This window comes from Bos javanicus, chromosome 3, assembly GCF_032452875.1.
Source record: "Bos javanicus breed banteng chromosome 3, ARS-OSU_banteng_1.0, whole genome shotgun sequence".
Classification (NCBI taxonomy): domain Eukaryota; kingdom Metazoa; phylum Chordata; class Mammalia; order Artiodactyla; family Bovidae; genus Bos; species Bos javanicus.
This window is the reverse complement of record NC_083870.1, coordinates 105,815,644-105,840,467: the sequence shown is the minus strand read 5'-3', so window position 1 is coordinate 105,840,467 and position 24,824 is coordinate 105,815,644. Positions and strand designations below refer to the sequence as shown.

The 24,824-nt window shown below is 47.2% G+C and overlaps 2 protein-coding genes and 1 long non-coding RNA gene across 5 annotated transcripts in view; 1 reads left to right on the top strand and 2 right to left on the bottom strand.

The window, feature by feature from the left end:
- Window positions 1-1,093: 1,093 nt before the first annotated feature.
- Window positions 1,094-3,486, bottom strand: LOC133244763 (general transcription factor IIF subunit 2-like). The gene is made up of 2 exons (XM_061412364.1): window positions 3,400-3,486; window positions 1,094-2,865 (listed from the first exon to the last, which is right to left on the bottom strand). The coding sequence occupies exon 2, from the start codon at window positions 2,785-2,787 to the stop codon at window positions 2,014-2,016; it is 774 nt and encodes a 257-aa protein (XP_061268348.1). The 5' UTR covers window positions 2,788-2,865; window positions 3,400-3,486; the 3' UTR covers window positions 1,094-2,013.
- Window positions 2,818-19,511, top strand: LOC133244766 (uncharacterized). 2 transcript variants are annotated; one of them, XR_009735514.1, is made up of 3 exons: window positions 2,818-6,186; window positions 6,579-6,777; window positions 18,654-19,511. It is a non-coding gene; the product is annotated as an uncharacterized LOC133244766 (long non-coding RNA). The 2 variants fall into 2 exon arrangements; XR_009735513.1 differs by having other exon boundaries at window positions 2,823-6,186; window positions 6,653-6,777.
- The window catches only part of RIMS3 (regulating synaptic membrane exocytosis 3), a 42,151-nt gene continuing 36,122 nt past the window's right edge, over window positions 18,796-24,824 (bottom strand). For both annotated transcript variants that reach the window (XM_061412363.1, XM_061412362.1), the window contains exon 9: window positions 18,796-24,680. In XM_061412363.1, coding sequence (XP_061268347.1) covers window positions 24,468-24,680 — 213 coding nt within the window. In that variant the 3' untranslated portion in view covers window positions 18,796-24,467. The remainder of the gene's footprint in view (window positions 24,681-24,824) is intronic.

Here is a 24,824-nt window from a genome sequence, read left to right as displayed (position 1 = left end):
TTGTTGCCAAGTCAGAACTTCATTTTTAACAACTCATTTCACTTTAAAAAACACTCAATACCACCCAGAAATTCACAGTTCACTAGTCAGCATGCTGCTGGCCTTCCAAGACAACACAAAAATCAGGGAAATGGTGTCTGAAGTTGCAGAAAGTGAAAGTCGCTCAGTCTAGTCCAATTCTTTGCGACCCCATGGGCTATATTCTCCCAGAACACTGGAGTGGGTAGCCTTTCCCTTCTCCAGGGGATCTTCCCAACCCAGGGATCGAATCCAGGTCTTCTGCACTGCAGGCAGATTCTTTACCAGCTGATCCACAAGGGAAGCCCAAGAATACTGGAGTGGGTAGCCTATCCCTTCTCCAGCGGATCTTCCTGACCCAGGAATTGAACCAGAGTCGCCTGGGTTCAAACCCACTGTCTGTCTGCCCATGTAGTAGCTAGGTGACCTCAGGCAAGTTATTTAACATCTCTGTGTCCTATTTCCTCATCTGAAGAATGGGCTCCAAATATATTTACTTTCCCCGAATTGTTATAAGGATTAAATGAGTTGACACCAACAAAGTGCCTAGAACAGTCCCTGAAGTCTAGTAAGTGTTCAGTGGGCATTAGTCGTTATTACGATCTCCACTCACCCCCCTCACATTTAATGACTTTGCATCATATTTTATTGAACTAATGAGGCACCAGAAAGGGATGCCCATTTATTTCTTCCTGCCACCAAATCTACCAGCATACCTGCTTCTTCACTAATATTCTTTTTTCTCTCTGCCCACTAAAAATATCCCTGCCAACCCCCAACCCCCAGCCCAACCTGTGCTCAAGACCCCACCCTGTTCACTGTCAAGGACTCCTTTGACTTCCTTCTCTCTCCACTGCCATTGACTTCACTGGCTGACAACATGCAGGCATTTTTTAAAAACAAAAGCAAAAAAGCCCCAACGCTTCCTCAACCCCACCTCCCTACAAAGACTTTGAAGGATGGGGTGGGAGAATGGAAGAGAGACTTCACATCTCCCCCGTGGAGCTGCTGAGAGAGAAAAACTAATCATGTCAAATCCTAAGCACCGCATGCAGCTGACACGAAAAGCATAAGTGTTAGCCACTGTTATTGTTACTGTTGCTATTACTCTTGTCAGTTTCCATTTCAGTGCTTGCTGCCAGAGTGCAATCTCTTAAAAAGATATTTCAGGCAATGATTAAGAATCCAAACTTCAGATACAATCCAGGGACTTCCCTGGTGGGCCAGTAGTTAAGAATCTGCCTTCCAGTGCAGGAGAGGTGGGTTTGATCCCTGATTGGGGAACTAAGATGCCACATGCCATGGAGCAACTTCAGGTCCCCATCTAGAGAGCCCGAGGGCCACAACAAAGACCCAGCTTAGCCACAAAAAAAAAAAAAAAAAAAACCCACAAAAAACCCCAAACCAACCAACCAGACAAACCAAAAAACCCCAAATTATCACTAAGAAAAACAAAATACAATCCACATACGACTTCCGTGAAGTAAGTAAAGGACCTGTAATACAACCTGTTTCCACTCCATCGGACACCATCCTCCTCACCTGTCAATTAGCAGTTTTAATTATCTCACCCTCTTACCCTTAACATTTTTTCATTCATATTTCTACATACGAAGGGGCCATATCTTAAACATTTCAGAAGCAACTTTGTCCTTCAGTCATTTTAGAAGATTGGATTTGCTTGCCTGCATCCCCACTCCCAGCGGAGCCCCCACCTCCACCCCTAGCCACATCCCCAGCACACCCCGGCCGCGTTTCTGATGCCAGGTCTCTTTAGACTTAGATGAGCTGAGCTCTTTATGGATGCAGCAAAGATGAGAAGTCCTCAGACAATATTTTCTCAATTTACAGCCTATTTTATTTCCCTGTTTTACAATCTAAATGTGAATACTTAAAAAGATATTAAACCTCCCTACCCCCTGATAGCACAGCCTCACACCAGTTTTTGTGTTGGAAGATCTTCAAGCTCATATTGACACCTTCGTGACAAAGGGCTCACTCTCTCTTGGCTGCTCTCTGGTAACACCTGTACTCTTCCTTCAGCTCCCAAGTGTTTTTGTGGGGTCCTTTTACATTTCGAACACCGATTTCATTCAGGATTTCCTTCAGGTACACCACAGGTTGCATAGTGATGCCAACCAAGTCCTTTATGTTATAATACTGGTGTTTCTCAAAGGCAGCAAACAGCAAGGTTAACACTTGGTCTTTATCCGCCTTCACTCTCTTTCCGGTTTCTTTCTTTCTCTTCTCATATTCAATATTGTACTGATGATTGGCAACAGGTTTATAATTGGTCGTGACCACCTTCTCCAGTTTCTGTACAGTCCTGGCAGGTTTGGAAGCCCCCTCTATTTGCATCCTCTTCAGCCTCATGTAGTTTTCACTGGGAGCAGGTCTGCATTCACCTCGATGGACTACGGTTCCTTGCAGGGAAAATTGATCTGGCTCATGCTCAGTCAGCACCGTGAGGACCTGCCCTCTGTCTGTCTGCAAGAGAAACTGATGCTCCGTGGGAGCGTGGACCGGGGCCGGTTGTCCATCTGTACCCCGAATGTCTGTAAGTTCCTTATTCAGAGTAAAGGAGATTTCCGACTTCCCTTGATTTGTGGCAATCTTCAGCTTCCCTACTTCACCGCTTCCAGGAGCTTCCGACCACTGCTGCGATAGGTACTTCGGTACCTTCACCAGCCACATCCGCTGGTTCTGTCGGATTCCCTCTAAGTTGAGTGGAATGCTCTGGGGCTTGAGTCGGCTGCCTCCGGAGGCCATGGGCACCTGAGCTGAGGGTGCAGAGTTAGGAATGCAGGGGAAGCGAGACACCAAAACCAGCTGGTGGAATCCAGAAGCCTAGAGAGGAAGCAGGAAATACACGCACATTCAGAAATGTTCAAAGATGGGGTCTTAGAATCCACAGAGTGCTATGCTATCAATTCCAACAATTGTACAATTGTCAAATTATTCATAATAAGGGGAGATGGCAAACCATAAAAGTGGGGAGTTTGATAACTGTGTGGCACAAGGTGAAGACGAAATACTTCAGCAATTAAAATTACAGGAGCTTCAATCTACCAATGTAGGAATTTTTAAGACACAGTCATCCCTAAACACCTACTCTACCAAGCGTCCTCTCTCCCCTGTTCTATATTTCTCCAGAGCACATGAAACATCCTAGATTCTTTATATTTTTACATATTCATCATATTATCCTATATCTCTACCCCACTCCAGACTCTAAACACCATGAAAGTAGAGTTTATCACTTGCTGTTGGTGTTTAATAATTTTGTTTATTTCTTTGAGGGAGGCAGAGAGAGCAAAGAGTGAGCATAATTTTACAAAAGGAAGCCAGGAGGGAAGGCCCTTCCACCAGGCTGAGACTCACCACAGGCAGCAGAAAGCTGTGTCGAGCAAGGCTGGCCAGGGAGGGTGCTCTCTACTGAGCAGGGACTCACTCAGGCTCCATGCTGCCTCTCCCTGGAAATGAGAACAGAGTTTCTCTGCATGGCCCTATTTATTGCTACAGGTAGGGAGTCCTTGATGGGATTAGGTAACAACCAGACTGAAAATCCAATCACCTTGATTCAGTTATGGGTTTTCCCCCAAACATCTCCTAAAGCATAATCCTGAGGGTGGGAACCTTCTTGATTTATTTCCTCCACTGAACCCATTTTCTTTAATTCTCCAGTGTAGAGTGGGTTCAAGGGAAGAGAGTTTGCTGCAGCATCTTTAAAAAGGCAGGAGATGCAGGTATTTTGAGGAGTTGTGGGACATGTTATTCCCAGTCCCTGACCAAGCACTTCCACTCAGAATTAAAATTGCTCTCACTGGGGCATTCCAGCGGTTAAGACTCCATGCTTCCAAAGCAAGGTGTGTGTGGGTTGGATCACTGGTTGGGGAACTGGGATTTTACTTTTCAGCTTGAGCTGCATGCCCCGGGTGTGGCTGAAAAATAAAAAATGAAAAAATTTAAGAAAAACAAATTGCTCTCACTACCCTCTGGCTGCCCTGATAGCTCAGTTGGTAAAGAATCCACCTGCAGCGTGGAAGACCTGGGTTCCATCCCTGGGTGGGGAAGTTCCCCTGGAGAAGGGAAAGGTACCTACTCCAGTATTCTGGCCTGGAGAATTCCATGGACGGTACAGTCCATGGGGTCACAAAGAGTCAGACAGGACTGAGCGCCTTTCACTTTCACTTTCTTTCACCCTCTGACTGAATGTGGAAAGTCTTTATTTCCTTCCCTGATTGCTCCCTTCTTAAAACACTCTTTCTGTGGTTCCATGACACAAGCTCCTGGGTTCCTTCCTGCCTCGCAGGCTGCCATTTCAGCCTCCTTCCTGGGCACCTCAGTGTGTCTTGGGCCATAAATGCTGCCCATTGGCTCAGGTGATGTCCTTTCTCATTTGACACACTTTTTGAAAATTATATTTCAGCAGATGCCTCTCGAAAGGGCATCCATAGTTCAGCTCTCTCTCCTGAGCTTCTGGTAGGCCACCCAAATGCCAACTGATGTCCTCAACTGCATATGATTCTTAGTAAGTAAAAACCAGGAACCCCCACCACCCCCCACCCCAGTCAAAAAAAACCTACTCTTCTTATATTCCCCTTCCACCCTGTCTCCTAAACTGGATACTTGCGTGTTAAGCTTACTTCTCCCCATGTCTTGCTCCAGTGGGCCAGCAAGTTCTACCTATTCTGTCTCCTTAATTCATCTCAGATTTCCCCCTCTATGATTTTCCTCTCCTGGTTCAGTGCAATATCTTTTTCTCTGAACCTGGTTCCTCCTGTCCCTACATCCCACATGCCGGAGTCAGAGTAGTGTTTCTAAAGCATGATTCTAAACATGCCTTTCTCCTTCTTCATAGATTTGGGAGCCTCCCCATTTGTCATAGAATGAAGTCCATTCTGTCTAAGGTGGCTTCCAAAGCCTTTCCAGAAGGGACTGCTGCTCACCATCATTTTTTGCAAAATCTCCCTAATTCTCTAATTCTCCTTCTCTTCACCATCTGCCACCACCATCTGCCCTGCCCCACCTCTAAAACTTTCTCATTCTAGTGTAGGGACTTGTTCCCTTGTGTTTCCATCCCATTTTCCAATAGTTATTTAATGGAAAGAGTACAGACTCAGGTGCCAGGATTCTGGTCTTAGTATTGTTATTCTAGTGCTGAGTGGCCCTGGGCAAGTGCCTCCGCCAATCTGGGCATAGTTTCTTCTTGCTTAAAATGGAGGTAATGTCCCTACCTGGTGAACTCCCAATGAGATAGTAAGCAAGATGTAGCAGCATCTAATGCAAAGACTAGAGGGAGGATCTAAATTCTCCTTGACCCATCCGCCTGCTCCAGGTCCTTCCTACCCCATTCCCCATACCTCTAGCCCATTGAGCTAAATTATTGTCTGAGGGGGCTTCTCTGGTAGCTCAGCTGGTAAAGAATCCACCTGCAATGCAGGAGACCTGGGTTTGATCCCTGGGTTGGGAAGATCCCCTGGAGAAGAGAATGGCTACCCACTCCAGTATTCTTGCCTGGAGAATCCCCATGGACAGAGGAGCCTGGTAGGCTATAGTCCGTGGAGTCGCAAACAGTTGGACATGACTGACTCGCTCACTCACTCACTCATTCTTTGGAGAGCAGGTCAGTATTGGTATTTCCTTCATGTTCAGCCCCTTTCCTGGGCTTTCTCATGGTGGGGAGACAAGAGGCTCCTTGCAGGTTCTGACAATGCTAGTCATGGATAGAAGGTACCTTTCAAAGATGGAGAGTAGATACCTCCAGTGCCTCTATCTAGGGTGGGCTCTAATAGCCAGAGGGACCCCTCCAGGCCCTTGAGAATCCTCCCATTTGACCCACTCCCTGGTCAACCTGGGACTGTTTTTGTCATCTCTGGATTGAATTTTGTCCAAACTGTGCCCCTAACTAACTGTTGAGGGACTTTGGGCAACCCTCTGAGCCTTTGTTTCTCTATTTATAAGATGGAGAAAGTGTACTCATGGTAAAGGTATCTTCCAAGTCAAAATGCCACAGAATTTAGCACTGGCTGTTGATGGAATCTGAGTCATAAAGGCATTAAGCACAGAAAGAATGCTGAACACTGAACCCATGACTTCTCAGCCCAGAGTCACGCAGAAGGAGCTGCCCTGTCTCCTTCCTGCTCGATGGCCTCTTCGCCTGCCCAGGTTCAGCTTTTGGCTCACTTCCTGCCTCCTGTCTGGCCTTTTGTCCCTATGTCGTCCCTGTCTCTTCACCCTATGCCTGCCTCAGTCAGCAGCTACTCAGACCACACTGGTCCCCTTCTTACCACATGCCCAGACCATCTCGCTCCTCTTACTAGTTTTGCCCTTTCCCACCTTCCTGCCTGGATCACCTCTACCCTGGCCTATGCCCCTGCTCCTCCTACCACCCACCTTCCCCTCTCCCTCTCCCTTCCATTCGCTGCCCCTTCCAACTTGTTCCCCTCCTCTCTGACACACCTCCCTTGAACTGTGCCCCTTGCCCCTCCTCCACACCCTGCCTCTTCCCCAACCTGCGTGGACCTTGGGCCCACATAAGCCTCCCTTGCCTCTGCTAGGACATCTGCCCCAACCAGCCCTCACCAGGCCTGATGATCCCCACTCTCCATCATGGCCATCCTGTCCCTTCCAGTGGGGCACCTGGCCCCTCCCAGAAGTCCTGAGAATGTGGCCTGCTGCATCCTGGTGACCTGGGGGACATAGGGGACACTGGATGGTGGCGAGCAGACACACAGCCTGGTGGGGCAGCTCCTTCAGGTAAGAGTCTCTTTCCCAAGATGGGCAACTTTCATGTCGACTTTCATGCAGACAGCTGCTTTCACGTCTTGGTTATCTTGCTGCCTGAGTTTAGCGTGTCTCTATTCCCACTCCTTAAATCAAACATAAATGGAGATCGTATTATGTTTATTTTTTGTTTAATATTAATTTTTACTTATTATTTATTCGGTTGTGCCAGGTCTTAGTTGTGAATATATTTTTTCAGTTCAGTTCAGTTCATTTGCTCAGTTGTGTTTGACTTTTTGCGACCCCAAGAATGACAGCATGCCAGGCCTCCCTGTCCATCACCAACTCCTGGGGCTTACTCACACTCATGCCCATTGAGTCGGTGATGCCATCCAACCATCTCATCCTCTGTTGATCCCTTCCCCTCTTGCCTTCAATCTTTCCCAGCATCAGGGTCTTTTCAAATGACTCAGTTCTTCATATCAGGTGGCCAAAGTATTGGAGTTGCAGCTTCAGCATCAGTCCTTCCAATGAATATTCAGGACTGATTTCCTTTAGGACGGACTGGTTGGATCTCCTTGCAGTCCAAGGGACTCTCAAGAGTCTTCTCCAACACCACAGCTCCAAAGCATCAATTCTTTGGTGCTCAGCTTTCTTTAGACTCCAACTTTCACATCCATACATGACTACTGGAAAAACCAAGTGAAGTGAAGTCTCTCAGTCGTGTCCCACTCTTTGCAACCCCATGGACTGTAACCTATCAGGCTCCTCCGTCCATGGGATTTTCCAGGGAGGAGTGCTGGAGTGGATTGCCATTTCCTTCTCCAGGGGATCTTCCCGACCCACGAATCGAACCCAGGTCTCCCACATTGCAGACAGACGCTTTACCATCTGAGCCACCAAAGCTTTGACTAAACGGACGTTTGTTGGCAAAGTAATGTTTCTGCTTTTTAATATGCTGTCTAGGTTGGTCATAGCTTTTCTTTCAAGGAGCAAGTGTCTTTTAATTTCATGGCTGCAGTCACTATCTGCAGTGATTTTGGAGCCCTCCTGGCTCTATATATATCTATATATATAGATATATATTAAGTCTGTCATTGTTTCCATTGCTTCCCCATCTATTTGCCATGAAGTAATGGGACCAGATGCCATGATCTTAGTTTTCTGAATGTTGAGCTTTAAGCCAACTTTTTCACTCTCCTCTTTCACTTTCATCAAAAGGTGCTTTAGTTCTTCTTTGCTTTCTGCCATAAGGGTGGTATCATCTGCATATCTGAGGTAATTGATATTTGTCCCGGCAATCTTGATTCCAGCTTGTGCTTCTTCCAGGCCAGCATGTCGCATGATGTACTCTGAATAGAAGTTAAATAAGCAGAGTGACAATATACAGCCTTGATGTACTCCTTTCCCGATTTGGAACCAGTCTGTTGTTCCATGTTTGATTCTAACTGTTGCTTCCTGACCTGAATACAGATTTCTCTGGAGGCAGGAAAGGTCTGGTATTCCCATCTCTTTCAGAATTTTCCACAGTCTGTTGTGATCCACACAGTCAAAGGTTTTGGCATAGTCAGTAAAGCAGAAGTATATGTTTTTCTGGAACTCTCTTGCTTTTTCGATAATCCAACAGATGTTTGCAATTTGATCTCTGGTTCCTCTGCCTTTTCTAAATTCAGCTTGAACATTTGGAAGTTCACAGTTCATGTACTATTGAAGCCTGGCTTGGAGAATTTTGAGCATTACTTTGTTAGGGTGTGAGATGAGTGCAATTGTGCAGTAGTTTGAGCATTCTTTGGCACTACCTTTGGGGTTGGAATGAAAACTGACCTTTTCCAGTCCTGTGGCCACTGCTAAGTTTTGCAAATTTGCTGGCATCTTGAGTGCAGCACTTTCACAGCATCATCTTTTAGGATTTGAAATAGCTCAGCTGGAATTCCATCACCTCCACTAGCTTTGTACACAGTGATGCTTCCTAAGGCCCACTTGACTTTGCACTCCAAGATGTCTGGCTCTAGGTGAGTGATCACACCACTGTGATTATCTGGGTCATGAAGATCTCTTTTGTACAGTTCTTCTGTGTATTCTTGCCACCTCTTCTTAATATCTTCTGCTTCTGTTAGGTCCATACCATTTCTGTCCTTTATTGTGCCCATCTTTGCATGAAATGTTCCTTTGGTATCTAATTTTCTAATTAGTATCTAATTAGATGAAATCTCTAGTCTTTCTCATTCTATTGTTTTCCTCTATTTCTTTGCATTGATCACTGAGGAAGGCTTTCTTATCTCTCCTTGCTATTCTTTGGAACTCTGTATTCAGATGGGTATATCTTTCCTTTTCTCCTTTGCCTTTCGCTTCTCTTCTTTTCACAGCTATTTGTAAGGCCTCCTCAGACAATCATTTTGCCTTTTTGCATTTTTCTTTCTTGGGGATGGTCTTGATCACCACCTTGTGTACACTGTCATGAACCTCCGTCCATAGTTCATCAGGCATTCTGTCTATCAGATCTAATCCTTTGAATCTATTTGTCACTTCCACTTATAATCATAAGGGATTTGATTTAGGTCATACCTGAACAGTCTAGTGGTTTTCCCTACTTTCTTCAATTTAAGTCTGAATTTGGCAATAAGGAGTTCATGATCTGAGCCACAGTTAGCGCCCAGTCTTGTTTTTACTGAATACATTTTTTAATTTGTTTAAATAAATTTATAAATTTTATTATTATTTTTGGCCACACTGAGAAGCTTGTGGGATCTTAGTTCTCTGGCCAGTGGTTGAACCTCGGCCCTCAGCACTGAAAACACCAAGTCCCTTTAAAATATAACTAAGATCTGATACAGATAAATAAATAAAATGTTAAAAAAAATTCCAGTCACTCCAGATCCTCAGGCAATGCTGACTGACATTCTTCCCTGTAGATGAGTCTTGTGTGGCCTAGAATTTCATATAACAATACTTACTCTTTGTGTTTGGTGTCTTTCTTTTAGGGTCCTATTACCATCCTTCTGTGCTATTGCATATGCCGCTGATTCATTCTGTTTGGTGCTGAGTGGTATCCCGTTACATTGATTTGCCACCAATTGCTTCTCCATGGCACATGTTGCGAGATATTATTGTTGTCAATTTGTTGCCTCTCATTCAAATCTACCCTTCATTACCTGCTCTCCGATAGCTGGATAGCCCCCTTTACGGATTTCTCCTTCACAGTGAGAACAGCATTAAGCTGTGTCAGTAGATGGCAATGGAGGGACACCGCAGGAAGAAGCTTTTCCTGCGTCTCACGTGCTCCGTTTCTCTTGCAATTGCCCTGCTCCCAGAGGCAGATGCCTGGCAGCATCCATTAACATTCTGCTCCAGCTGTGTGTCCAGAACATGCCTGTGAACTCACAGCTTGTGCCTACCTCACTAGAGCCTCCCACAGTGGACTCTGTGGTCCTCAGGGATCATCCCAGTGATGAGCAGGCTTCTGATTTCCTGTGCAGCCACCTGCCAGCCTCCACCCAGCAGCTCCCTGGAAGGCTGTTTCCTCCAGATATGGGCACAAGTGTCCTAAGCCTACACCACTCCGCCTGCAAGTAGGCTCCTGACCTGGACTCTCCAGGGTCTCCCTGGCAGCCTCTGCCATCAGTACCCTAGAGGGATGTTTCCTACCAGCCTGGAGGCTATGGATCAGGCCTGGCCTGGGTTCCTAGCACACCTCATATCACGACACATGTTTTCCAACAAATTTTGAGTGCCAGCTTCAAGGAGAGGTTGTCTTTTCAATTTGTTCCTTCCTTGGACACTCCCTCAGCTTCAGAATATTCTGTATATTTCTCCTATCACCTTCTCTAACACTTGAAGAGTTAATACTTTTTAACATTAACATTCCCTTGTTCAAGTAACTACGTGGTCTCTATTTTTTGATCGACTCCTGACAGCTACATTAGGCGCTTGTGTTGTTTCCAACGTGGGGCTATTATGAATAAAGTTGCCATGAGTGTTTTTGTCTTTGGGTAGACATAGCCTTTTATTTTTCCTGATAAACAGCTAGAATTGGAATTGCTGGGTCTTGAGGTAAGTGTATAAGAAAGTTTAAAGGAATTGCCAAACTGTTTTCCAAAGTGATTATACCATTTTATGTTTCCATCAAATTGGCAATTTGTATAACTTCTTTTGTGACCCATCTGTTTGTCTTTTGCCCATTTTTTTTTACTTTGTCTTATTAAGTCATCATCTTATTGTGAGTCATAATGGTATATTTCAAAGAGGAGAAATTTTAATATTGATGAAATCTGATTTATCTTTTGATTTCTACTTTAGGGTTACTGCTTTTTATGTTCTAAGAAATTGTTGTCTACCATAAAGTTGTGAGGATACTTTTTCCTGTATTTTCTTGTAGAAGTTTTATGATTTTAGCTTTTATATTTAGGTCTATGAACCATTTTGAGTTAATTTTTGTGTCTATCATGAAGGGTTCATATTTTGCACTCCAATACCCAGTTATTGCATCACCGCTTGTATAGATTATTGGATGACTTGGCACCTTTGTCAAAAACTATTTCCATAGTGTTCTGTCCCATCTGATAGTGTTCTGTCCCATTGCCCTATCTTTATGCCAACACCATTGTTACTCTATAATCAGTCTTGCAATCAGATAATAAAATCTTCCAACTCAGCTCTTCCTTTTCGAAAGTCCTTTAGCTATTCAAGGTCTTTTGCATTTCCAAATAAATTTTAGTATCAGCATGCCAATTTCTTCAGAGAAAACCTGTTGGGATTTTTACTGAAAGTGCACTGATTCTAGAGGTAAATTTGGGAGGAATTGACATCTTCACAGTATAGTGTCTTCCAGTCCATAAACACAGTATGATTAACTATCCATGTCTTCAGGTTTTAATTTTTGTCACACTACGTCTCTGTCTGTCCTTCTGCAATCACATCTCCTTTTGACCACAGCTGGGAAGTTTTCCACTTTTAAGACCCAGATCATTAGACTGGGCCCATCCACATAATGCAGGCTAATCTCCCTGTCTCAAAGTCCTTAATTTAGTCATATCTACAAAGTCCCTTCTGTCATGTAAATTAACATAGTCACAGGTTTTGGGCATTAGGATGTGGGCATCTTCAGGGGGTTCACTTTCTGCCAGCCGCACTTTACCACAAATAATGTTATGATGAATATTCCTTGTACATGTGCCTTTAATGGAGATATATACAAATGTATAGGTCATAGGATCTGCATATAATTAGACCAGGTAATGTCAACTTGCTCTTCAAAATGGCTACACCGATTATACCTCCATGTCCTTGATGTCCTTTGGCATTATCATTTCTAATTTTTACCAATTATTATTAGTATAAAGTGAAATCTCATTATTTCTTTAATTTGCATATCTCTTATTATAATGATTCTGAGGCTATTTTCATATGCTTATCAACTTTTGGAGTTTGCCTGTTTATTTCCTTTGCCATTTTCCCATGGAAGTTGTTACCGTTTTATTGTTGATTTGCAGGACTTCCTTGTATATTCTATAGCTGACATTAGCTAGGGGCTCTATGGCAGCTGACTACATGAAGAGATGTCTTTCTCTTTCATTATACTGCTGATATTTTCTTAACCTCAGAGTCTCTTTCCAGTTAAAAAGTAGCAGCCCCATGCTTGTGACTCATCTGATTGCACGGGGATGGCTGGTGAATACAGACAAAGTGCAAAGACCTGAATTACCCACAAAATACAAGTATACCCCTGACCCACCACCCCTAAACGAGTACTGATACAGACTTCAGGGATATTAACTCAGGGATAGGGACAGGCTTGTGAATCAGACATGGCCAGTTACTCAGAAAGGTTTGGTTAAGGCCTTTGGCAATGGCAAAATAAGAGGCCCCTTGGACTTCTGGTCCCAGCTAGGGAAGGGGACAGAACCACCATTGAGACAGGAATCCTGCTCTCAACCTATGGGCCAGGAGGCTAACTCAAGTCCTACAAACTATAACTGGACATCCCAGGAGTGATTGTGAATGCCATGTGAACCCAGAGGCAACTAGTCAACACCATCTGAGTTCAACTGTTTACTACTGAAGGACTGTTGCCAACTGTTGGTCAGGATAGTAGCTCATTTTTTTGCTATCATAGGATCAGCCCCCAGGGAAACATTATAAAATGGCCCTGGGATTGGCAGGTTAGCTCCTGGTGGTTTGGGTCTGTCACCCGATGAGGAGTAGAATTAGAAAGGGACTTAGAGATTTCACCTATCTTCTTCCCAGCCCCACCCAAGATGACTAAGGTAATTAATCTGGAACCCTACTAGGGAAAGATGCTCCCCCCTCCCCATTCTACTAACTCTGTGCCATTGTTATACCACCTCTCCGGACTGGGCACCAGCTATGGGGACAGAGGTGGACCGCTGTTGCTGCTAAGTTGCTTCAGTCATGTCCGACTCTGTGCAACCCCATAGACGGCAGCCCACCAGGCTCCTCTGTCCCTGGGATTCTCCAAGCAAGAACATTGATTCGTGGGTTGCCATTTCCTTCTCCAATGCATGCATGCATACTAAGTCACTTCAGTTGTGTCCGACTCTGTGCGACCCCAGGGACAGCAGCCCACCAGGCTCCTCTGTCCACGGGATTCTCCAGGCATGAATACTGGAGTGAGTTGCCATTTCCTTCTCCAAGAGGTGGACAGATGATATGGTATTTCAGGCCAGGAGAAACACCTCAGGCAGGAATGGTATTATCTCAGAATGCAGTTTCTGTCTTTATTTTGTATAATGGTCATGATCTCCCCTGTACTGTGCCTGTTAAACATCTCACATTTCCTCCCTAGCCTGAGTGGAGGGAATCTGTTCACGGACTGCGTGATAATGGTGGCTTCACTGTGAAATGAGTTAGACTGCTACGTCTGCAGCGATTTTCCATGGAAGAGTGACCCAGCTAATGTGACCATGTAGGGACGACTGACAACTCTCACCTTCCTCCTGTCCTGCATGCCAAGTGCCTGGCTCTAAAATTGCCCACCTCTTGGCAATCCCTGTTTTTAGTGTACCAGGTATCTTACTCTTGATACCCTCTAGTTGCTGATGTCTGTATGGCCTTTGTGGTATTTGGTTGCAGAGCACCGCTACATACCTGATCCCAGGGATATCATGGAAGAGAGTTGGACCAAGATTGTCAGGGTCCAGCAAGGTATATAGGTGTAGTATATGGTCAGACCACCCAAGATGGCTGTTCTCTTGCTCTCTGTACACCCAACCCTGCTCCACCAGGGCCTGCCTCACTCACGTGACTATCCAATCCTCTTAATTATAGGGCTTAATCAGGAACTGCTTGCCTCCTGCCCCAGCCATGGTCTCCCTGGTAACTGATCATGTCATGCCCCCATAAATGGTAGCCTCCCTCTCCTCTCAGGTAGCGAAGATTGCTGCCATGTCCTGCTAGTCACGTACAGTGGGGTGCCGCGCCAGGATCTTTTGCTTTGGATGTGTGATATCCCCTGTCCAATAAACTGCTGATGATTCTGGCACTGTCTCCAGACTCCTCTTCCCTCTGCAGGCTAGGCAGCTACAAGGCTTGCAAGTCTGTGGAGTGCAACCCAACAGCAGGGATTTCTTTCTTTTTTTGTCCAGATAGTGAAAGTGTCTCTAATACATATTTTAAACAATCCACTTTTCCTCATTGTTTTAAGGTACCCCTCTCATTATATATTAATTTCCTAGTTATATTACATACCAATCCATGAATTTTCTCTTCTTTAAACAGAAGTTGATCTAACCATTAATAGACTTATATTATTGCACATAAGTTGTAGAGGAAGTTTACTTAACATACCAACTGAAATTTTTAGCTTGTGTTGAGTTTACAGATCAACTTGGAAAGTTAATATCTTTATATTAAACTGCCTTATCCAAGAACAGGGAATGTCTGTTCATTTATTCAGATCATCAACTCTTAAGAATTTGAAAATTCTCTCTATAGAGGTCTTATGTATTCTTAATTATTATTTAATAATTTGAATGGCTATTGTGGATAATGTCTCATGTTTACTGGGTATAGCTGTTACAGAAAAAAAAAAAATGCAACTGATTTTGGTAGAGTGATCTTGTATCCAGCAACCTTGTTGCTGAATACTCTCATGAGGTGTAATAATTGTTCTTCTTAATAAGGTAGTAATCAAATTATCTATAAATGATAGCTTTATCTCTTTTTCAATCCTTCCTCTATTTTTTTGTTTTTATGGCTTTGTACAGGATTCCCATACAACTGTGGTGTTGGAGAAGACTCTTGAGAGTCCCTTGGACTGAGAGGAGATCCAACCAGTCCATCCTGGGGGGAGTCGGTCCTGGGTGTTCATTGGAAGGACTGATGTTAAAGCTGAAGCTCCAGTATTTTGGCCACCTGATTCGAAGAGCTAACTCATTTGAAAAGACCTGATGTTGGGAAAGATTGAAGGCAGGAGCAGAAGGGGACGACAGAGGATGAGATGGTTAGATGGTCTCATGCACATAGGTGTCATAGATTTTCAAATTCCGCTGGTGACCAGTTTTTTAATCTCCCCTCTTGATTTGGGGCTTCCCTAATAGGCTGTGTGTTGCAGCTGTTTCAATTGTAAGCCATTAGAGCCCTGTTTGTAGGGGATAAGTTGTGGGGCAGAGGAAGCCTTCTATAATATGATTGCACCTCATTCTTTTAATGGGTCCATTTCCCTGTGTCATGACTTTCACAAGTGTTTTTTGAGCTTTTCATCCCCTCTTAGGTGAGACAGGAAATCTAGGGGGCCCCTGAGTGGGGAAAATGCCCTCCCCCAGGGTTGGGTCAGTTCAGTTCAGTTCAGTCGCTCAGTCGTGTCTGACTCTTCACAACCCTATGGACTGCAGCACACCAGGCCTCCCCATCCATCACCAACTCCCAGAGCTTGCTCAAATTCATATCCATGGAGTCGGTGATGCCATCCAACCATCTCATCCTCTGTCGTTCCCTTCTTTCTCCTGCCTTCAATCTATCTCAGCATCAAGGTCTTTTCCAATGAGTCAGTTCAGTGTTTTCCCTGGACAGTAGGCCTTTGTCATGGAGGAGACTCTGGATGTTTTTCAGAATTTTTACCCTCTCCCTGAAAAAGACCACTAGATTTTTCTCAGATCTCTACTGTAGGTGCCTAGAAAAAAAGCCCATAAAAGTATGCACCCTTCCCAGCCTCTAATTGTTGATCATACCCAAAGAAGTTCACACTCAGCCTCCAGAAATTTGTTAGTATTAACATTTAAGTGCTCCCATCAGGTTTTGGCTCCAGCGGGTTCTCCTGGTAATCTCAGACTAGCTCTAATTCTCTGTGTGTGCTCTCCAGATTTCAAGGTAGCAGTTTGCCTTCCAACATCAGTTCTCTGCCAGGTCCAAGAAACATCATTGATTCTTCTTCTGTTGATCTTAGAGAGAAGACATTAAATGTTTTCATTAACATAACATTTACTACAGGCTTTTTGGTGTATGTGTTGTTCAGTCGCCCAGTCATGTCTGACTCTTTGCGGCCCCAAGGACGGCAACACACCAGGCCTTCCTTTCCCTCACTGTCTCCCAGAGTTTGCCCCAGTTCATGTCCATTGCATCAGTGATGCCATCCAGCCATGTCATGCTCTGATGCCCTCTTCTCCTTCTGCCCTCAATCTTTCCCAGCATCAGGGACTTTTCCAATGAGTCGACTGTTCGCATCAGGTCACCAAAATACTGGAGCTTCAGTTTCAGCATCAGTCCTTCCAACGAGTATTCAGGGTTAATTTCCTTTAAGATTGACTGGTTTGATCTCCTTGCTTGAGAGTTTGAGAGCCTCCAATGGACCGTCGGAGTCTTCTCCAATACCACAGTTCGAAGGCATCAATTCTTTGGCACTCTGCCTTCTTTAGGGTCCAGCTCTTACAACTGTACATGACCACTGGGAAGACCATAGCCCTGACTATATGGACCTTTGTCGCCAGAGTACTGTCTCTGCTTTTCAACACATCGTCTAGGTATGTCATCACTTTCTTGCCAAGAAGCAAACATCTTTTGCTTTTATGGCTGCAGTCCCGATCTGTAGTGATTTTAGAGCCCAAGAAGAGGAAATCTGTCACTACTTCCACTTTTTCCCCTTCTATTTGCCATGAAGTAATGGGGCCATATGCCATGATCTTAGTTTTTTAAATATTTAGTTTAAGCTAGCCTTTTCACTCTCCTCCTTCACTCTCATTAAGAGGTTCTTTAGTTCCTCTTTGGTTTCTGCCATTAGAGTGGTCTCTTATCAAATCAAGAAAGTTGACAATAGTTTTATTACAAATAGAATTAAACCTTACAAAATGCTTTTTCTGCATCAGGATAATTATTTTCCTCTGTTAGTCTATTGATGTGGTGAATTACAGAGAACTTTTCTATTGAATCACCCTTATATTCTGGGAGAAACACCAGTTGATTGCACGTGTGTGTGTTCAGTTGTGTCCAACTCTTTGCAGCCCCGTGGACTGTAGCTCACCAGGCTCCTCTGCCCATGGACTTTTCCAGGCAAGAATACCAGAATGGGATGCTCTTTTCTACTGCAGGGGGTACTCCCAACCCAGGGATTGAACCCACGTCTCCTGCATTGGCAGGCAGATTCTTTACCACTAGCACCACCTGGGAAGTGCAGGTGATCATGATTATACCATTTTTAATACACTACTAAGCTTCATAGTTTCTATGTAGGATTTTTGAATCTACTTGATTCCATTTGTATTTTCTTAGTATTTACTCTAGATTTTAGAATGGATGCTTAAGATTGAAGTTATTCAGTATCTTTCACCTCCAAGAACATTCCAAGGGCCAATGTATGTGCTATCGTTCTCTAGTATTTTAGTTCATGACTATATTTAATTTTAAAAAGTAAGGATTGTTAGTTTTATAATCTGTATGTTAATAGTTACTAATCTTATTTCTTTGCTCACATTTCTTTCTTACGTTTCAGCCATTCCATCATTTCTTTACAATGGCAAACACAGTAAATGCTATGTGCCAGGCACTGTTCTGAGCACTTTAAACATATTACCTCACTTGAATTCCCCCAATAACCCTATGAAGTGTGTACCGTTTTCCTTCTGTTTGAAGAACATCTTTTCAGAATGTCTCTATGGATCTCAGTTTTGTTGTCTGTTCCTCTTTTCTTAATTTTACTCTCTTTAAAAAAAATTTTTTTTTTTTTTACTGGTTAGAAGCATGGAAGTTCTTAAAACCCATGAGAGTATATGAGATGTCTCAGAGAGCAGAAGTGGGAAAGAAAGAAAAGACAGAATGCTGGTGGGGGGTGGGGGCGGCGGGCAGGGTACCAGAGCTTAGATACAGGTCTCATGAGCCTTCCAACAAGAGATGGTGTCCAGTGGAACTGCAAGGTTAAGGGCCAGAGCCAAAGCAGTGGAGTTTACTCTGAAAGGCTCTTGGCAGGCAGGTGCCAGCCTTTCTCCTGGCAAGCATGTGCTGTGACATTGCTATACTTTATCCATCTTCCATACCCCCAGATCCAGTCCTAAGAGGACAGTGGCACTGCCCAGAAGTGACTATATCCTTCCTTGAGGCAAGGAGAGAAAGGGGTATTCCAGGGGTCACAGCACTGGAGGTCAACAGCTACGCTTACTGCTTGTATCAGGTGTGGCTGAGCAAGGAGACTGCCCAGCCATGCCTGAGCAGAGCTTCTGGACCCAAGTGCTCAGAAAGCAGCAGTGGGTCAAGGGCAGCGGCCTCGGCTCCATTTAACCTTTTCCTCTATTTGGTTCTGGGCGCCCCTTGTGGAATATGTGGGAATAGAAGGCTTTGAGAGCCTGTAAGCAGGGATCCTGGGAACAGAACCAGAAAGCTGCCTGAAGCAGTCAGACTCCACGGCCCAGTGACACATTGTGACAAGATTTCCCAGATGCCCAGGTCAGATCTTTTTTTTTTTCCAGGTCAGATCTTTGAGGGCTTTTTCTGAGATGTACTTCTCTCTGCTTCTCAGCCGAGGCATCTTCCTCTTCCTTGTTTCAGTCCTCTGGAACTGTTTGCTCTCTCCTAGAATTAAGAACCATCTTCAGAAAGCAACACGTGAAACCATTTTCAAACTGACTTTAATAATTTTTTTTTTTGGTGCTGCCCAAATACTGTACATGCAGAAGCCATGTGAAGGATTTTCTCCTCAAGGGAATTGGCAAGAATGTTGTAAGAAACAGCCGGTAGTCCTTCCCAGCCATCCACCTGCCACCTGGGAGCCACAACGAGTTTGGGAAGATGCTGCATATAGAAAATGTAAAAGGCTAACTGCTTCTTATCTAAACAGTGTGCTTGTCAGTCCCTATCCGCTCTCTCTCTGCAGGATGCATTTGGAAACTCTAAAAAAGGGGTTCTTGCCTGCTGTGAATTTACATTCTCAAGGAGTGAATGAAACAATCAGGCCAGCTTTTCCTAAGGAAGCAGCAGCCACTCTGCCTGTTGAGATGGTGTCTGCAAAAGGCATTCTGGAAAAAGAGTGATATATATATATATTTTTTATTCAAGAAGCAAAATACTTTGAAGGGAAATAAGTTCCCTCTCTCCTCCCATCAGAGAGCCTCTTCTTTTAAGATTCTCCCACAGATCCCGTTCTAGAAGCAGAGATGAGGACCGACCCAGCATCGTCTGCTGGTGGGGATACTGACCTACGCAGGATGCAGCTGAGGCTGTAACCTCACATCAGCACCTTGGAAATTGTCCATTGCAGACAACCCTTAATTATCTCATCACATAAGAGGAAGAGAACAATAAACCACGAGGAGGTGGAAGGAGCAGAGTCCGCTAGGATTCCCAGAGTTCTTGTCAGAAGCAGCATCTGGGCGTGGATGGGTGAGGACCTGTCCCCAGGGCTGGAAGGAACCAGCCTGTGAGACCAGGTGCCAGGTATATCAGGCTCACAATCCTCATCAGCTCCAGATCAGACTTTAAAAACCTGGAGGGAACCATGAAATAACTAGCAAATGCTCTGGTTTTGCAGATGAGGAAGCTGAGACCCAGAAAAAGGAGGAGACTTGCATAAGGTCACAGTTTCTCTGTATGTAACAGCCTTGGATTCTCTGTAGCCAGCTGTCCAGGCCATTGACCTTTGGGGCAGATGCTCTATTGCCTTTGGGATTCCCAGGGCCCATTTCTGTTTGCCAAGCTCTCTGGAACCCAGGCCCAAGGACCTTCCTGGCATCAATGTGAACTGCCTGGGAGGCTGAAGGCTCCTACCCTTGCTGGCCAAGTTTCCAACCAGAATGTAGGGAGGTTCTCCTGGAGCAGTAACACGCATGCTTTGTGGCGAGCATCCTCCCCAAGCCAGTCTGTGCCCTGGAAGAATGCAAGTTTCCCTCACAAGCACAGCCTTACTGGGCCCACAGAGGCCTGAGCTCAGGGTTGGGGGGAGAGGAAGTTGCTTTGCTACATGGAAAGATTAAGCCCTTTGTCAGAGAACAAGGTCCCGCCATGGGGCATGCCGACACCTGAGCCGCACGTGTGCGGCTCAGCTGGCAGAGCTGCTGCCCGAGGAGACCAAGTTGCTCTCTTTGGCATCACTGACATCACTCTGAGATGCTCAGGCACTCTTTCAAAATAACCCTTGCCCAGCAAGCCCAGGCCGATCCAGTCCCCATCAGGCCTCACTGGATCAGGCGAGGCACGCTTGCCCCTCAGTCTCGACTGTTTTTGTTTTGCCCCAATCTCTTCTGACCTGAGTGAAAAGCAGACTCAAGGGAGAAGGTAGGGGACGAGTCTACGTTCCTATCTCCTCCCTGATCATGCAGGTGGACAGTAGTCCAGTACAGGAAGCAGCATTTTAAGGAACCTCTTTCTGGGTCAGGATATTGGAGAAGAAAACTCTGGGGAGAGGAAGAAAGGGAGAGAGAAAGGAGCCGGCGGGCAGCAGGCCTCTCCCCCTCCCTCTCCTGGCAGCCACTGCAGATACCCTGCCGGATGGCCGGCCTCCTGGTCCTGAAGGACACGCCCCCCCCTCCCCCGACGAGCAAAGGCAGCAATTTGTCCACAGGGTTACACAGTGCAGGAAGCAACCAAAGAAGCAGAAGAGCAGCCTTTCTGAAGCCCTGCTGCTTTCTGGGCTGAAGAAGATGGGGACTCAGAGGTTATCAGGAGCTCTGGAGTCCCGGCTGGGGGGTGGGGGTGGGGGGCGGGAAGCCCAGCTTCTCCTGGGCTGCAGGGTGTGGAACAAGGACCCTGGTTGTGTGCCAGGGCTCCTGGTAACACAGTCTGAGATTGTGCTACATTTCATTTCCAAAGAAGTGCCCTTGCAGGGCTCTAGAGTCTTTAAAGGGGGCAGGAGGCTTCTGCTTTCCTCAAGGCTGGCAGTAAAGAACTCAGGCATGCTGGCCCTGGTGGGGGTCAGGCCCCAGGAAGAACCAGTGATCCCATGAGTGGTGAGCGAGAGGGGCAACCCTCTTTCTCGGCCCCCTGAAATGCTGGAAGTGCCTGGGCTCGCTGCATACTGGGAGCCTCCTTTCCTAAGAGTGCTGGGTTGGGCGAGAGACTGGGTGGGGAGTAGTTCCGGAGATGGTTTGACAAAAGAGATGCGATCCTTCAGGGAAGAACCAAGACTTGGCCCCATTCGCTGGAGTCTGATTCATACCAAAGGCCCATCACAGCTATCCCTTTAGGAAAGGAGTCTGTGAAGGAAGTGGGACAGATTGAACACAGCAGAAACATGAAGACAGATGCTCTGAATCATCTGTCATGGTTCCTGCCCACAGCCCGGCAGCGCTGCAGGGCTGGCTGTCTGTGCCACGTCTTCCACGAAACCTGCCTGAGCAGAGGGAGATGGAGTGACAAAAAGCCCAGCCTGGCATCAGCCCCAGGGTCCCCTGGGGTAAGGAGCGGGCATGTGGAGCTGTGACACTGCCTCTAACAGTGCCTGGGAGGAATCATGTTCCTTCCCTTCCCACCATGCCCTCCTCAAGGGATGGACGCTCCCCCTTCCAGGGAAGGCCAGCAGTCACAGTGCTCCCTCCTCCACTGGGACAGGCTTCCTCCAGAGCAGCCTCTCAGACAGGCCCCAGCATCCAGGAGGCCCAGACAGACCTGTAAGTCCAGCCACTCACCACCACACACATATGGAGCCTCACTAGACTTCATTCTCATGGGAGAAAATCCAGGTGGAGTAACTGGATTAACTTGATTTGGTACAAAGGGTTAACAATAATCCCCCAAGGTCGACTTGGGTGGGGAATGACTGCCCATTAGTGAGGCGGAACCAATGGAGTGGCCCACCTCTAGGACAGGTCAGGCCACCCCTCTGGCTAGTATGTGCCCCCTGCTAGCCAACCTTCCCCGGAGGCAAGGGGCCAGCAGCCACTCCCCAGCAGCAGCCTCAGCTGGTAGCTCCCCATCTTTTGTCTTCCTGGGTTCCTCGGGGAGGAAGGGGGACACCCTCTCTGAGAGCCTCATTCCCTGGGGGTGACCACACAGTCTGGGTGTCACTGCTCCATGCCACATCAGGAAAGATCCACACTGGACCTTGTGAGATGCCGGCTGGGAATCTATGGGTCACTAATAATCCCCCAACTCCAAAGCTGTTGAGTATCTGCACACCATTCTGAGGGTGACGGCTCTGCATCACCCATAGGACGTACAAATACTCTTCTGCAAGCGCGTTTCCTCCCTCTCCCCACCCTAGGATCCAAGACCAGAGAGCCCTTTGCCACAGACACATGAGAAATGCATTACCCAGTCCCAATGTCAGAAGAGAATTTCTGAGAAAGAGAAAACTCAACCCAGCTGTCTCCTCTCTCTCTCTCTCCACAAACACAACAGTTCCCGTCCGGCTCTGGCAGGAGTCAGCCCAGGCTCTCGTTTTGTTAGTTCTTATTGCCCTCACCCACATTTTGTCCGTGGGCAGTTTTCTTGGGAGGGAGGTGGTCAGGCCCTGGCTTCAGCCCCATGCGGATCCTGCCAGAAAAGGAAACCCCTTGGTGGAGAAGGGTCTGTCTCAGAGCCTCTGCCTCCATGTCCCCGCCTCAGCATCCATCCCCATGTCCACCTGGCTTTGTGATGAATGGAGTCCAAGCACCTCCCCATGGCTCCCCCCACGTATGTGGGTGAAAGTCATGCCGTGCTCGGGGGTGAGGTATGCGGAAGGGGCAGGGGGGCCCCAGACCTTGACCCCGCCATGTCCATCTCCTGGGCAACCTCTCGCCTTTCACACTAGACCCGAGGAGGCAGAGGGACAGATTTGGGCTCCCGAGCCAGACTTCAGGATTCCCAGCCGGCATCTCACAAGGTCCAGTCCAGGCCCTGGTGCCCACCCCCAGGGGCCCAGCTGTCCAATCAGGTCAGGGTTTGAGTGGCTTTGGAAAGCTCCAACCAGACAAAGGTGGAAAGACAGCAGAGACAGGTGTGGCGTCAAGAGCAGGCCCGGCTACTCTCCGGAGGGCAGCGGCAGAGGCGCAGGAGGCAGGGAGGCCGAGGGGGTGAGTATTGCTTGTACAGAGCTGGTGACTGTCATGGTCTATAGAGTGTAGAACCAGGCTGTGCGGGAGCCCAGAGGTTGGAGCTTCAGAAAGTCTGAGCTCTCAAACACAGACCCTGGTCTGGAAATGAGCAAAAAAAAAAAAAAAAAATAGAGCCCCTAATAGTCAGCTTCATGCAGCTAATCCCTGAAGGTTGGACAGGATTCTTAGAGCAAGTCAGTCCCAGCCCTCCTCCTTCCTGCCAGCAGCCCCGCCCTCCATGGCCCCTCAACAAGCCAGGCCCCTTCAGGATGAGCCCCGAGGGGCACAGGACCACCCTCAGAGCCTGGGAAGGACATGGGTGTTGTCAGGGGCTGCCCACTCTGGCGGACAACACCCCCTCTGAGGCCAACCTCTTGCAGGTTAAGACCATCCAGTCCGCACCTCCTGGGGTCCACTGGGATAGCTCCTTTGGCATGTCGGAAGCAAGGAGGCTTAAAGGGAGACGGGAGGTGAACAATGCAAAAGGAGGCACCCGCACTTCCTGCCAAGGTAGCTGGCCTGCAGCCCTGGGAACCAACACCCCCTCGGATCTCACTTTTAGGAAGGGGGAGGTGCCAGCTGGAGGGAGAAAGCGATCTCCAAGCCCTCAGCTCCCCAGCATCTTCTGCTCCCCGGGGCCCTGGCCAGGGCCCTAGGTGAGCTGCTACATGCTGTGGGTGCATTCGGTGGAAGAGAGGCTGGAGAGCTCGGTGGAAAGGAGGGTGTCAGGCTTCCCAGAGGGGCCTCAGTGTGGCCGGCTGCAGTGGACGCTACATTCCTCAAAAAAGAGCAGCAGTGCTGGGAGAGGCAGCAGTGGAACCAAGGACAAGACGGAAAACTCAGCAGAGACCACCAAGAACAGGCACGGGTGGGAACACGCAGGCTCTGCCCTGAGCCCGGGGCCAGGCGGGAGGAGCCAATGGCCGTGTCCCCCACTTCCACCCCTGGATTCAGCGGGGGGAGTCCTGGCCACACAATTCTCCTTTGGGTTTCTTTACAACGAGACACGGAGAGACATGGGTTTCAGCCCATATAGTCACCAAGACAGACTACACCCAGACAAATGAATAGATCTAACATGGTCACACACAGACACACACACACACAAACACACGCACACGCGCTAGAGTCTCCAAAGACAGCTGGGACAGGCCCAGGAGCCAACAGGCATGCAGCAGGGCAAGGGAGCCAGAAAGACGTGGAGACTATGTACAGGGGGAGGTGGGAGGCGGCCATGCCCCTTCTCACATCGCACCCGGCCTCTCCCTGAGGTCCTTAGGAGCACGAGGGGCTGGTGGCGCTCTCCAGGGAGGACTGGGACAGGCGCCTGGTGAGGGAGCCGAGCGTAGAGTCTGCCACGGAGGACGTGGGGAAGAGTTTGTACCAGCCGGTGACTGCGGCGCTCAGGTCCAGCTCGTCCAGCATGATCTGGGCCATGCCCATGAAGCACTTGTGATCCATGCGGCCGTAGTCTCCCCAGACGATCACCTGCCAGTGAGGGGAAGAGAGAGCAGCTGAGCCAGCTCTCCAACTCCAGGGCTGGGCGGTGGCCGAGGAACCGTGTAGAGACTGCCAGGGCACACGGGACTGCGAGACGCAGAACTCAGACTGACTTCAGGCAACAACTTATTA

What these genes read in the sequence shown, in the direction of transcription:
- LOC133244763 (XM_061412364.1), bottom strand. Translation starts at nt 2,787, where the DNA reads ATGGCCTCCGGAGGCAGCCGACTCAAGCCCCAGAGCATTCCACTCAAC.